This window comes from Polypterus senegalus, unplaced genomic scaffold (genome assembly GCF_016835505.1).
Source record: "Polypterus senegalus isolate Bchr_013 unplaced genomic scaffold, ASM1683550v1 scaffold_1136, whole genome shotgun sequence".
Lineage (NCBI taxonomy): Eukaryota > Metazoa > Chordata > Cladistia > Polypteriformes > Polypteridae > Polypterus > Polypterus senegalus.
The window spans coordinates 1,183-15,391 of record NW_024381254.1 but is presented as its reverse complement, the minus strand read 5'-3'; the positions used below and the strand labels follow the sequence as shown (position 1 = coordinate 15,391).

Here is a 14,209-nt window from a genome sequence, read left to right as displayed (position 1 = left end):
TCTTTGGGTAGCCATTTGAAGTGAAAAGATGGAAAAGATAGCCAGGCACATACATCATTTTGAATGCTTCAACTGAACAGTGTTTTTTTTTTATATCTTTCTGAAGAAGGGTTTGTTAACTTATTTCATTACATTGTATTAGGAACTCATTGAGTTTACTAAAAATGTGCCTTGAGTCGTTTCAATCAATATCAATATAATCTGACTTTATATTTATATATTCAGGAATGACTTTATATATTCCGACGCTGACTTTATATACTCATGCTTTGACGTTGTATTTAATCAGGAATGACTTTATATATTCTGACGCTGACTTTATATATTCAGGAATGACTTTATTTATTCGGGAGTAATTTTATATATTCCAAAGCTGACTTTATATATTCCAAAATCATTGTAATTGTCTGTTTGGCACCCCATAATTTGTATGTATATATGTATGTATAAATATATTTATAATTATTATTTATAATATAACATAATATTTGTCTATAATATTTTACAAACATTTAGACTATACACCCCCAACAATTTGATGTCAGTCCTCCTTATCTGAAAAATAAAATGATTCTTCCAAAATAAAAGGAGTTCCTACTCTATGGCAACCTGGTTGAAATGAGTTATCATCATTTTGAGTAATCTTTTTAGGGCTATTGTGGTGTAAAGCAACAAAAACCATCACGATTCTGGTTTGCGTTCATGTTTATTAGACCACAGAGCAGGAGGAAGAGGCTGCAGAAAGGCAAAAATATAATCAAGTGATTCAAGTTTTCATTTTGAGGTTATGTCACTCTTGGACAGTCTTGGAATTGCACCTGGAAATACCTTCTCGTTATTTAAATGTCAGTTTTCTTTTAATACAAAACACTTTGTTAGTGTCGGTGACCTTTCAGTGAATTGATTTGATTTGTTTAATTTTTATTCTTCTTTTATCCCCATCTTCCCTCATCCCATTTTAGCTTGTGCTTCTTGGTCTGGTTCTGGTTCCAGTCCGTGTGCTATGCATGGTTGTGCTTCTTTTATTGGCCTGGCCATTTGCTGCCTTTGCTACACTCACGGCTACCCACAAAACTTTCTGCTGAGCCCATGAAAGGCTGGAGGAGGTGAGTTGATTTTATGTAGATTTATTATTGTATGCGACTTGTACTTTACATCTCTAGTATCTCCACTCTCTTAAGTGTGGTATTTAGCAAAGCTAAACCGTTCCATTCTGTATGTGAATAACTGTGGTGCATGATTTGCTTCTTTTTTCATGCAAAAGAACACTTTTACTCTCCTCACTGTTTCTTTAATCATTCCTTTATGCTGAAAATGTGATTTTGTATTTTTGTTTTTTTGTTTTTTGTATTTGTCTGGTGACACATGTTAGATCTAAAGACTGGTTTTAATTTTTCAGCATAATTTCAATTATTGCTTTCTTAAAATATGTAGATTTACCGTCCTACCACCACCACCGACACCCGCCAACACCCGCCAACACCATCCATACAGCATCATCAACTCACACCACTTCAATTAATATGGCCAGTGATGATTACAGACCTGTGGCTCTTATGCCCTACAATATGAAGACTTCTGAGTGGCTGTTCCTGGATTACACCAGTCCTCTTGTAAAAGACCACTTGGACCCTTGGACCCACTGAAGTTAGCCAATTAGACAAAGACTGGAATAAAAAATGCAATATTTAACTGATCCACAAGTTTTATTCCCAACTGGACAAAGCTGGCAGTACTTTGAGTATTATGTTTTTGATTTCTCCAGTGCCTTCAGTACCATGCAAGCCATCCCTATTAAGGGGAAAGCTCAAGGATATCAAAGCAGAGGGGCTTATGGTTGTCCTACATAATGGACTATCTCTCTGGCCGACCATAGGTTGTGAGGAATGTGTCTCTGATATGGATGTGAGCAATACTGGTGCACAACAAGCAACAGGACTGCCTCATTTTCTCTTCACCTTGTACACCTTGGACTATAAATACAACACCAGGTCATGTCACTTACAGAAATTCTTAGATGATTCTGCACTAATGTGGTGTGTTTGCTAGGGTATGAGGCAGAATAACAGCTCCAAAACCATGGAACTGGTCATTGATTATCACCACACCAAGCAGCCTCTCCAGCTAGTCTCTGGATGTGAAGGTGGTACTTGTGGATCCACGTCAATGATAGACCGGACTGGTCTCGTAAGAGAGGAACGATTCAACAAAAAAGCGGAGCAGACTTTTTTTTTTAATAGAATACTTTGTCATTCGAGGTGTGCAGTGACATCATTGATATACTCTATTTTACAATTCTACGATGGTAGCTGTGGTATGCTGTGATATCACTTCAAGAATCAATAAGGTAATTAAGAAGGCAGGGTGAGTTATGAAATGCACCCATGACCCTTGGTGGCACGCGTGGCAGTAATAGCGCTGCTGCCTTGCAGTAAGGAGACCTGGATTCGCTTCCCGGGTCCTCTCTGCATGGAGTTTGCATGTTCTCCCCGTGTCTGCTTGGGTTTCCTCCCACAGTCCAAAGACATGCAGGTTAGGTGCATTGGTGATCCTAAATTGTCCCTAGTGTGTGCACCCTGCGGTGGGCCAGTGCCCGGCCCAGGATTTGTTCCTGCCTTCTGCCCTGTGTTGGCTGGGGCTGGCTGCAGCAGACCTCTGTGACCCTGTGTTAGGATATAGTGGGTTGGAAAATGACTGACTGACTGACTTGACCCTTTGGAGGTAGTAGCAGAGGGGAATGAAGACAAAACTGATGGACATTATGAACAATGTTACACACTAACTTTAAAGACTTTTACCCAACAAAGTATTCAGCAAAGTGTGTTAAGAAATGCAACTGGGGCTCCTTTATACCACCATCAATACACCTTTATAATGCCTCACTGTGACTGTGACTGCTGTTTAATTTTTAGTCAAGTCAGGAGGTTGCTTTTTTTTTTAGTAATTCTGGTGTTAATTTGTTATAATACTTTTTTTTAATTTTCTGTACAAAGCCAAATACTCCTTTGGGACAAATAATGTACTATCTAGATAGTTAGCTAGCTGATGAGCAGACAGAGGTATGAATAGTGTGTTAATCAGTGTGTACTGCTTCACAACATTTTAGGTTAAGACAAAATTTACAAAGTCTGGTAGTTTTCAGTGCAGAAATATATGATAGGCATATGGACATACTGCATTATTTCAATATTTGTAATCAATATTTTTAAACATAACAGTCCTGATTTTCTAAAAACAATATTTTAAAACAAGTTCCACAAAAATAATTTTTGATCTGGGTAGGAGTGAAAAAGAAAAAGAAAGAGCAGGAGAGAGAAGAAAAATCTAAACTGGCAGCAATTTATGTAATGCAGGAACTTGCCCCAAACAGAATTATGCTAAAATCAATTTGACAGATAGATAGATAACTTTATTAATCCCAAGGGGGAATTCACATACTCTAGCAATTTAACAGAATTTAGAAACAAATTGAAGCTGTTCATTTTCTTTAGCTTATGCTCCATGTTTTGCTGGATTTCTTTTAGCATGCTGTTGTTGTGTTTTGCACGTTTGTGCTGAGAATGGACCAGCTGGTTGTGCTCTAGAACACAACATAATCAGGCTTATCAGATTAGGATCAGTCTTTTTCTGAAAGTAAGCTTTCAGTCTGTCTCTTTTCCCTCTTGTTAGCGCTACTGTACCTTAGTCTGGTGTATTTGTGAATCCTTATCTGCTTATTGTAACGTTCATTTTGCATTTGTTTTTTTTTTCACAACTTAAATTTCTTTTAGAACATGAGGCAGTATGATAAAAGTTAACATGCTCCGAATAATGTTATGTGTTTTTTCTCTCTGTTCATTTCTTGTTGCATATCTGAGAGGACGTTCTAACTTGTCTCTAAATCTACAGTCCCTCATGGTGAGTTAGTGGTTTAGTAATACATGACAGAGATTCTTAAGATCATTGCACTCAATTTTCTATCATAAGAGGTGTTGTATTTAAAAAGCTTGCACCAAAAGGTGTTCTTTTTTTGAGAAAAAAAATTTCAAGGAGAAACAATGCATGTGTAACAAACAAGCAGAGGTTAGGAGCCTAAAAGTCAAACTGAGCCAGTGGAATAAATCACAAGATGCAAGAAAGAATCAAAAACAGACTGAAGAACTTGGGAGTCAAACTAATCAAAAAGCAAATTCACCAAAACAAACTTGAACAAACGCACAGAAATGTATCCCAAAGCTTACATGAATTGCAAGGTGTGGTGCCGTTTTAAATAGTTGTCACTTGATGATCCTACATATCACATAGATGGTAGTCAAGTGATAGCAGCCAGCTTTGAAACAAATTCACAACATGGCCAAGTGAAAGTACTGTGAGATGGAAGCACAAACTGAAAAAGAATTGATAATAATCACATCACTGAAATGAAAATAACATATATAAATTAAGTAAAAATATTAATGAACAAGAATGCACAGAAATTAAAAATAAAGTAAAAAAATGTTCACCTGCGGTGGGTTGGCACCCTGCCCGGGATTGGTTCCTGCCTTGTGCCCTGTGTTGGCTGGGATTGGCTCCAGCAGACCCCCGTGACCCTGTGTTCGGATTCAGCGGGTTGGAAAATGGATGGATGGATGGAAAATGTTCACAACGTGAAGTGTGCTTAATTTGCTTTGTGGTTCAACTGATAATGTATTTTAGCCCTTACGATAGATTCCACTGTGAAGTAAGATGAACTTGCTATAATGCTTAGGAATGGTAAGCTCTTTACCTGCACACCTGCATCCTGTTCCTGTACATACAATGCCTGGTGCCCTTTTCTCTCCAGTCAAGGCAACAAGTGTTTATTGTGAGTTTATTCCCAGCCTTTTTAAGTGCAGTAGTGGCTTGCTAGTTATATTTCCAAAAATTGAGATATATTTGTGTTGTAATTGTTTCTTCCTAACCCAGATTAATTAGATTTTTTGAGCTGAAGGAGGTACACACCTCTAAATCTGTCTCAGCTTCTGTTCCCCATCCCCAGAAACTGAATTAAAGTGATTAAAACATTTCTTCATTTGAAAAGTTCAATTCCATTTTGCTTAGGTTTACTTTGGTTATTCTAATTTTTCAAATGACAAAAATGTGTGTAAAATGATTTTAAATCGGCTGAGTGTAGATGTGTACACTAGTGTGCCCTTTGTCCAAATGGCATTTTGCCAGGTTTGGTTTTGCTTTTTTCCATGTAGTATTGGCATAGGCTCCAGTCCCCTCCATGCTGAATTGGATTATTGAATTCTTGCTGGTCACTTACTGATTATATTAGTAATTGCTATTATGATCACAGAGAAGGGCTACATTTTCATTACTGCCATTCTTTCAAAGAATAATTGTAGGTGGAATGAAATCACTTTATTATTGTGTTATTTTACCATATAAAACTACTATAACTACTGTTTTGATATTAACATTAACTGCTTATACAACTTAATGGCAATATCAAGGCAATAATGACATAATAATTCATAACATGAATAACAAACAATAATGTATATTGTAAGGGCCGCTCAGAACGCATACACGCACGCATCATGGCTGCCACACGTTCCCAGTGTTCATTTGACGTGTCGTCTGAGCACATCCTCAGAAATTAATGTAACGGGTGCGTGAGTTGCAGTACCAGCAAAAAGTTACTGGGGTGGGAGTGCAGTGTGATTGTTCCTTTTAGGGAGCTCCCTAGTTGGAATAAGTTCTTTTGTAATTGCAGCGTTTTAAGTAAATCAAAACTATATAGATATGATATTAAAAGGCGATATTCCTCCCATACTGATACGGTGGTAAAAATCACATAAGAGAAAATAACTTAGCTTTCTTTAATGACAACTTATGTGGCATTAGATATGGGAAGCCATAGCAAGACAATTCCAAGGTGGGATCTTGATCTATACAGTCTACCATTTTTTGTCGCTGCGCTGGAAGGCTTTTCACAACGGATGATGATATCACCCATCCGTCCGTCAGCTTCAAGTCAATTGTTTGGCTGCTGCCCAAGTCTTTTTATACTGTCTTCTCCACACGCAGGCCCTTACTTAGGTAAATAGTCCAAACAAGGAAAAAAGATTTTGTGCTGACTGTTAACAGAGGACAAAATAGTATACACCTGTCTTTAGGCTGACTGTGCATTCCTCCAGCTGTCTTTGTCTATCTTGTCCTATGCTTGGCCCAGCACTTCTAAATGCTGAGAACCCCTGTGTGCTAACTTTGGCCTGGCCTGTACATGTGAGTGGATTTATAAAATGATTACTGTACAGAGCACAGTGACATTAAACTTATATTCTTATTACAGTGATCAAGTTGGAATGTGACGTCAGTCTCTGTTTACTATATCTGCGTGTGACAGCGAACTGTTTTGTGGGGTTTACGGAAATTTCGCCTCTCACATTTCACCCCAGCACGTTTCGCCCTCACTACATTTCCTCCATGATATTTCTCCCACACCCCAGTAACTTATAATAGCCACACTCAGACATTTTGCGTGTTGGAAGTGTTTGAAGTTTCTAGAAAAAAATAAAGTGAATAATCAATCATAGCACTCAAAACCTAATTTAAACATTTTTGTAGCAAAATGAAACGCTCTGTAAACATATACTCAGCAAAAAAAGAAATGTCCTCTGACTTTCAACTGTTTTTACTTTCAGTAAACTTAATGTGTAAATATTTGTATGAACACTAAAAGAGTCAACACCATAAGACATAAACTAAAAATGTTTCACAATGTGTCCACGCCGCCTTGAAACGCCATAGTGCTGGCAAAAAACACGTGAAATCCATTACAGTCGTACAATACTATATCACGTAACAAGGATTAAATTTTAAGTACAATACTCACCTTTTATGTAGGCAATCATTAAATACTATTTTCAGTGGAACATGTTGATCTGTGAGTCTTATAAGAACACTACCTGAGTGAACTTTTTTTATTTTCAGTGTTGGGTAAGGTTTATTAAAATTACAGTAAATGTGCTGGGCAACTTATCCGGACGCAGTTTTGCGGATCCCACAGTATTGATGCGCGTGCTTCAATGTTTGATGAATGGTTTGACGTGGTTAAGCAAAATGCCAACATACTAATGCATTTCTGGTGCGTTTATATTCAAGCGTTGCATACTCCCCAATGTAATGACACGTTACATTTTAAAAGTCTCACATACCATCTTCTGTGGGTTTTCATCAAAATCTTGAATCTTTGGACAATTATAATACTTACCTATACTTACGATATGAGAAAGTAAACAGATAAAACATACAGACAATAGTGATAAAAGATAAATTTTATGATTGAAGTGCACAAAAGATTCTGAATTACAAAGCATGTTCAGAAATGCAAATGCACAATTTCCTTTCTCACTAATTTTAGTGAAATTTTTAATTCTTCAATTTTCTGTTATCCTTCCATTCATTTTCTTAACTGGCTTATCCAAGGCAGGGTTGCCAAGAAGCAGTACCTGGGTGCGAAGAAGAAACAAAACCTAGACCGGGTGCCAGTCCTCAAGCTAAACATTCTTCTTAGTTGTGTAGTGTTGTGAAATTCTGTGAAACTGGAAAATATGAAACCATAATTTTACAAATTTAACAGGATAAGATGTATAGAAATGTGCAGATTTTAATGTAATTTATCTTTAATGTCCTCCCACAATCCAAAGACATGCAGGTTAGGTGGATTGGCGATTCTAAATTGGCCCTAGTGTGTGCTTGGTGTGTGGGTGTGTTTGTGTGTGTCCTGCAGTGGGTTGGCACCCTGCCCAGGATTGGTTCCTGCCTTGTGCTCCCCGTGTCTGTGTGGGTTGGCTGGGATTGGCTCCAGCAGACCCCCGTGACCCTGTATTCGGATTCAGTGGGTTAGAAAATGGATGGATGGATGTAATTTATCCGAATATTATAGAAACAAAACAGAACTTCACTTGTGGCAAGGCATTACCACCACTTAGTTGGGATTCATTAATATTTTTTTAGCTTTTGTTCATTCTCTTAAGTGACCATGTATATTTTTAAAACCAATACAATATTGGACTGGCACATACTTCGCCAGTGTAGACTGATCAGTCAATATAGTAAGTACATATAATCTTGTGCCATTGTCCAAAATGGAACACACAATAGATTTGCTGGTTTATCAACATCTTGGAAGACAATATTACCACAGTACATTTTAAATTCACAGCTATGTAAAAACATAAATTTAAAGTATTATACTTAATTTAATACTTGATTTTTCACATTTATATGAATAATGACATTATGATTCGCATAATTATAGATATTTGCAGACATCTGTGCTGTGTATACATGCCTTTTTCTTTTTCTTTTTTTTTAAGAATCTAAATGTGGGGTGCTCCTCTGCTGTCCTTTTATGTGTTTCTTATCTATAAAATTTCAAACGCCACTACATGACCTAAGGTATGAGCTGCAGATTTTTGCAGACACTTGGTTATACATAGGGTGTCACGGTGGCGCAGTGGGTAGCGCTGCTGCCTCACAGTAAGGAGACCCGGGTTCGCTTCCTGGGTCCTCCTTGCGTGGAGTTTACATGTTCTCCCCGTGTCTGTGTGGGTTTCTTTCCAAAGTCCAAAGACATGCAGGTTAGGTGCATTGGCGATCCTAAATTGTCCCTAGTGTGTGCTTGGTGTGTGCGTGTCCTGCGGTAGGCTGGTGCCCTGCCCAGGGTTTGTTTCCTGCCTTGAGCCCTATGTTGGGTGGGATTGGCTCCAGCAAACCCCCGTGACCCTGTAGTTAGGATATAGCGGGTTGTGTGATGGATGGGTTATACATTTAACATTTAAGACCTTGATTTGCTTCTCCATTCCTTATGGCCTTTTTTGCAGACTTGGTGCTGAAATTAAGCTGTCCTTTGGTGCACTTCCCCAAGCAAACGAGCATTTGGGACATATTAAATAAGCAGTAGAACACACTTGTGATTGTTATCTCTTATTTACAAACTAATTAAAAAGAATTCGGGCTTAATTTGCTAGAAACATATATGAGTGAGCTTCAAAAACGCAGTCCCTTTTTAAATTCATCCCTCATGTGTAGGATTGTGTGTCAGTTACATGCAGGGTCCATAATATTCTATTTTGAAATACTAAACACCATAGGCCAAACATCAGTGTTGCAACCTGATAACACTACAGTTGTGCCAGTCAGTTTCTGAGAATGCTGATTTCAATTGTTATTCTTAAAGCACGGAAATCAAGCTCAGTTTAAGTTCTTTAGAATTTCTAAAATTTAAACTGCTCAGCCACTTTGTTCTTGAGGATATTTTTGTGGGTGGGTAATTAATAACTAAACTGGACTCAAGTAAGGAAAACGCTGAAAAAGGAAAAAAAATGCATATTCATCAATTAGCTAAATCAGTTAAATAACAATATCAAAAAACCATTTTGATGCATTATACAAAGAAGCTTTAACAAGTAATATTTTCATAACATTGAAGGAGCTCAGAATAAAGGAAACACCTTATATGTGTTTGTATAATATATAAATATTCAGTATATATTGAAGAGATAATATATCTGTATGTGTCTGTATAATATATATTTACTTATATACTATATATTTACTGTGTGTATTAGAGATGCTGTGATTGATTGGCCACCGATTTGAATCTGCCAATTTTGACTATAAAAGTCTTGATCGGTAAATTGCCCAATCAGCAAAAACAAAATCTGCTTTTTTAAGCTTTATGATAATTTAGTTGTAGTGGTGTTGTAAGGAATTACAATAGTTGAGTTAGTTCACATCATTTTTTGCCTCCAACGTCCCTGTAAACAGACAGCAGTAAGGCTGACTTTAGCAGCAAGAGAAAAGTTGGAATATTAAGCTTTACATTAAAGAAAGTGAAATAATAAACTGAGAAAATGAAATCAGAGGAGTAATCCTGTGTGATTAGATATAAGGCAAGAAAAGCTGCTTTAATGAATTCAGACCTTTTTATTTTGTCCTTTAAACGGATACTATATGCCCAAGTTTGTATGACCAGCAAGCTTTTGTCAAGTGCAGCATCTTACATTTTCAGTTACAAAAAAAAGAGTTAAAAAAGAATTTGAAATTACCACTTAGTTAAGGTTGTTTGCTTAACAGCAAAATTTGTCTGTTTTACTTGTAAACTTGTATCTTCTTGATAAACATCTTATGAACATTTGGTAGATTTGCAGCTATGATAATCCTTATTTATAATCCATTCATCCATCCATCCATTATCCAACCCGCTATATCCTAACTACAAGGTCACGGGGGTCTGCTGGATCCAATCCCAGCCAACACAGGGCTAAGGCAGGAAACAAACCCTGGGCAGGGCACTAGCCCACCGCAGGGACACACACACACACACACACACCCAAGCACACACTAGGGACAATTTAGAATCGCCAATGCACCTAACCTGCATGTCTTTGGACTGTGGAGGAAACCCACGAGACACGGGAAAACATGCAAACTCCACGCAGGGAGGACCCGGGAAGCAAACCCAGGTCTTCCTAACTGCAAGGCAGCAGCGCTACACACACCACGGTGGCACTGACCAGAAAGCAGGAGACAGAGCTGGAGGTGGCAAAGTCAAAGATGCTAAGATTTGCATTGGGTGTGACGAGGATTAGAAATGCGCACATTTGAGGGTCGGCTCAAGTTGGACGGTTGGGAGACAAAGTCAGAGGCGAGATTGTGTTGGTTTGGACATGTGCAGAGGAGAGATGCTGGGTATATTGGGAGAAGGATGCTAAGGATAGAGCTGCCAGGCAAGAGGAAAAGAGGAAGGCCTAAGAGAAGGTTTATGAAGGTGGTGTGAGAGGACATGCAGGTGATGGGTGTAACAGAACAAGATGCAGAGGACAGAAAAATATGGAAGAAGATGATCTGCTGTGGCAACCCCTAACGAGAGCAGCTGAAAGAAGACTGAATTACCATTTTTGTTTTAGCTTTTTCTTACTTTCTTAATGTATTGCAAAATTAAATTTAGAAGTTTTTTTGTGCTGCTTATTTAGATAATTTTGTATATGACTAATGGTTTAAGATAATAATTTGCTAATATTTTAGTGCTGAAATTGTACAGGTTGTTCATTTTATTCCAGTGTATATAGTTGTTACATCATATTTTACCTTACATTTACCTGGTAAATTTTAAAGACTTGATGTCCTTGTACTTTACAGGGCATAGCATTAAGAAACGTTATAATGAGTATAAATGATGTAAGAAAATAAATACAATCATTAGGCTGTTTATTATATTTACAGTATGCCTGGATTTCAGTGATCTAATCTGTCTAGCATTCATGTGCATGTTTGCCATTTTCAGGCTTATCATTGTGTAAGTTGTTGTGAGTAACAGCATGTATTTCTTTAGTGGATTCGTGTGACCATATACTACATGTTTATCTCTTGTTGATATTAATTTGCATCTCATTCAGCAGAAATTGCCTAGTGCAAAAAATACAACTTATAGCACATCAAGGAATTGCTAGTTACAAATTGCTTTTTCCCTATATTATTGTTAAATAAATAGAGTTTTATATGTTACCTTTCTTGAACACACCATAAGAAGACACTTTAAAGCTGTAGATGCATAACATTTAAAGTTACAAGATTAAAAATGTACTGCTTTTGTAAATCTGTGTGTTCAGATCTAGTGTTTTTGCAAATAAATATTTTACTTAGTCTGGCGTTTTAAGATTTACTTTTGAAAAGTATAGAAACCACAGCCAGAAAATCCTATCATCAGTGCAAAGGCACCACTATACTAATACTTTATAAAATTCAAATGGAAAAAGCTTTCATTTTACCATACTACTTTTGCCATTTTGAAATTTATAGATGGAAAAAGAACATTAACAGCATCTCAGAAAGCAAAACTAATGATTTTCTGTTATTCCTTCCAAAGAATATTGAACAAGTGGTTAAAATGGAATATTCTTAGTTTAGGGGGTTGGAGGAACTGTGACTAAATAGGAATCACATTTGAAATTTTGAATCTGCTTAGTTGTATGTAACATTGTAAGATTTCTTAGCCTCACTGGTGTTTCTTCTGCCAGAAAGTATAATACATATGTGTTTATATTCTTCTTTTAGGTGCCTAAGTTATGTAGCAGTTAGCGTTGCAGGTCGCATCTTTTTCTACATCATGGGTTTCCGGATCATCATAAAAGGCACTAGAGTAAGCAGTAAAGAGGCTCCTATTCTTGCTGTTGCACCACATTCTAGTTTTTTTGATGGAATTGTATGTGTCATTGCTGGCCTGCCCTCCACAGTGTCTCGGTCAGAAAATTTACAAACACCCGTGTTTGGAAGTAAGTTTTTCTTAACCACCATTTTAAGGAAGCAAAATATATTTAATTGCATTTATTTATGTTCAGTTTAATGTGTCGGCTGTCTCGTCATTCTACTTTTTATTAAAAAGTTTTCTTCTGCTTTTAGGTTTCTGTGTGAAAGAGGAAAGGTGAAATTTAGCAAAAAAATATTTGATGTATAAAGTCATTTGAAATATACTGTATATTACTGTATAAATGTTAAACTCAAAAAGATTATACACCACCTATCATTTACATGGATTGGTCATTGCCAAAATTAAATATGTAGGCAGGGTATGGGAAGCTTCGCCTCTAAACGAATGCTGTTTAAGGAATAGATCAATAAAAGTCAGTCATTCATTCTGAGCTTTCTATATGTGGCAGCTCATAACAAAAGCTTTGTGTTTTATTATTTAAAGTACTGTGATGCTGTTTCACTGACACTTTATAAAAAGGTTTATAACTTATTTTAAAGAAAAATATTTAAAAAGGATTGTTCATTTTGCCAGTATTGCCATTAATCGACATTACATTGCAAGTTCCAATTTTCACACAAAATCAGGTTATGAACATGGAGGAATGGAACCCATTTGTAACCTGAGGGCCATCTACCTGCAGTGGCTAGGAGGGGGGCGTGGGGACATCCGCTTCCGGTGCAGCATCCAGGGCGCCTAAATTGATGTTACAACCTTTTTGAATGAAATGTTTTGCATTCTTAAATGCACTAAAAAGTAATTTAAAAACATTCACATACTCAGCTCATCACTCTATCAGTATGAGGATATCTTTTTCCAATGTTTTTTGTCTCTTTCTGATTTCGAAGCACGTATTAGTTCTATATACCCAACAGACAATAATTTATCCCCCTACTACTCTAACATGCTTGACTCCCACCCAGAAACATTTTTGACGCGTTATTAAACAGATCGTCGACTGACATGAGGTATTAGTGTATCATTGTCTAAGTTGTTGCAAATGTATATTTTCGAACTACCATTGTTGTCTTAATTATTTTACTTCGTTCTATCTTTATAAATTTAGCGAAACCTTAAAAATATATGCATAAAAGTGCTTTAAAAAATTAAAATATTTAAAAATTTAAATTCTATTTAAAATAAAAAATATGATTTTTTTTTTCTTAAAATACTATTATTTTCAATACATTTTTTAAAAAATTTTTTCCCTTCCCCATTGCATTTTGGCAAACAGGAGGGGGCGCAAAATCTTCAGTTGTCCCCGGGCTACACCTCAGTCTACCTGCACCTACCTCTACCTTGCTTAGTACTTATTCCCATGCAACTTTTCACATTTTGTTGTGTCAAATGTGATATTTTAATCATCAGGAGCCAAAGCTATTCTGGCAAAGCAAGAACCAACCATGGGTTGGAATAATAGGATTGATGAGATGGTTGGGTGGATGTATTACGTCTTCTAGGGAGGGACTATGTAAAAAAGAATTTGTCACTGCTCTTTTTCAGAGCAATCTATGTGCTAAAAATATTTATAGTGGTACTAAAAGATAATACCATGTATTTATTTATTCTTTTGTTTTAAATATTAGGATTTCTTCGGTGTCTGCAGCCTGTGCTAGTTTCTCGTGTAGATCCAGATTCCCGGAAAAACACAATATTAGAGATTGAAAGAAGGGCTACATCTGCTGGGAAATGGTCACAGGTAAGATTTCTTTTTTTATACCTTCCATTTACCCGGGCCAAAAATAGTTTGGTTTTTTATAGGCACCCTTGGTATCTAAGGATGTATGTTACAAAACAGCAAGTAGCTTTAGCCTGCAGTTTCATTGTGTGGTGGATCTGGTAAAAAAAATGACAGAATACTTATACTTGTAGCTCAAATATGTCTGTTTTCAGTGAAGTGTGCTACTGTTGTTGCTTTGTTTTCCGCTTGTAGAATACCACAAA

At 36.8% G+C, this 14,209-nt stretch overlaps 1 protein-coding gene across 1 annotated transcript; it reads left to right on the top strand.

Annotated features, from left to right (window-relative positions):
• Positions 1 to 1,064: 1,064 nt before the first annotated feature.
• On the top strand, positions 1,065 to 13,964 carry LOC120520533 (lysophosphatidylcholine acyltransferase 2-like; the record flags this gene model as incomplete). Its single annotated transcript, XM_039742830.1, has 3 exons — positions 1,065 to 1,106; positions 12,073 to 12,290; positions 13,852 to 13,964. Coding segments are annotated over exons 1-3 (348 nt in total), but the record flags the coding sequence as incomplete, so codon positions are not given.
• Between the last annotated feature and the right edge of the window lie 245 nt (positions 13,965 to 14,209).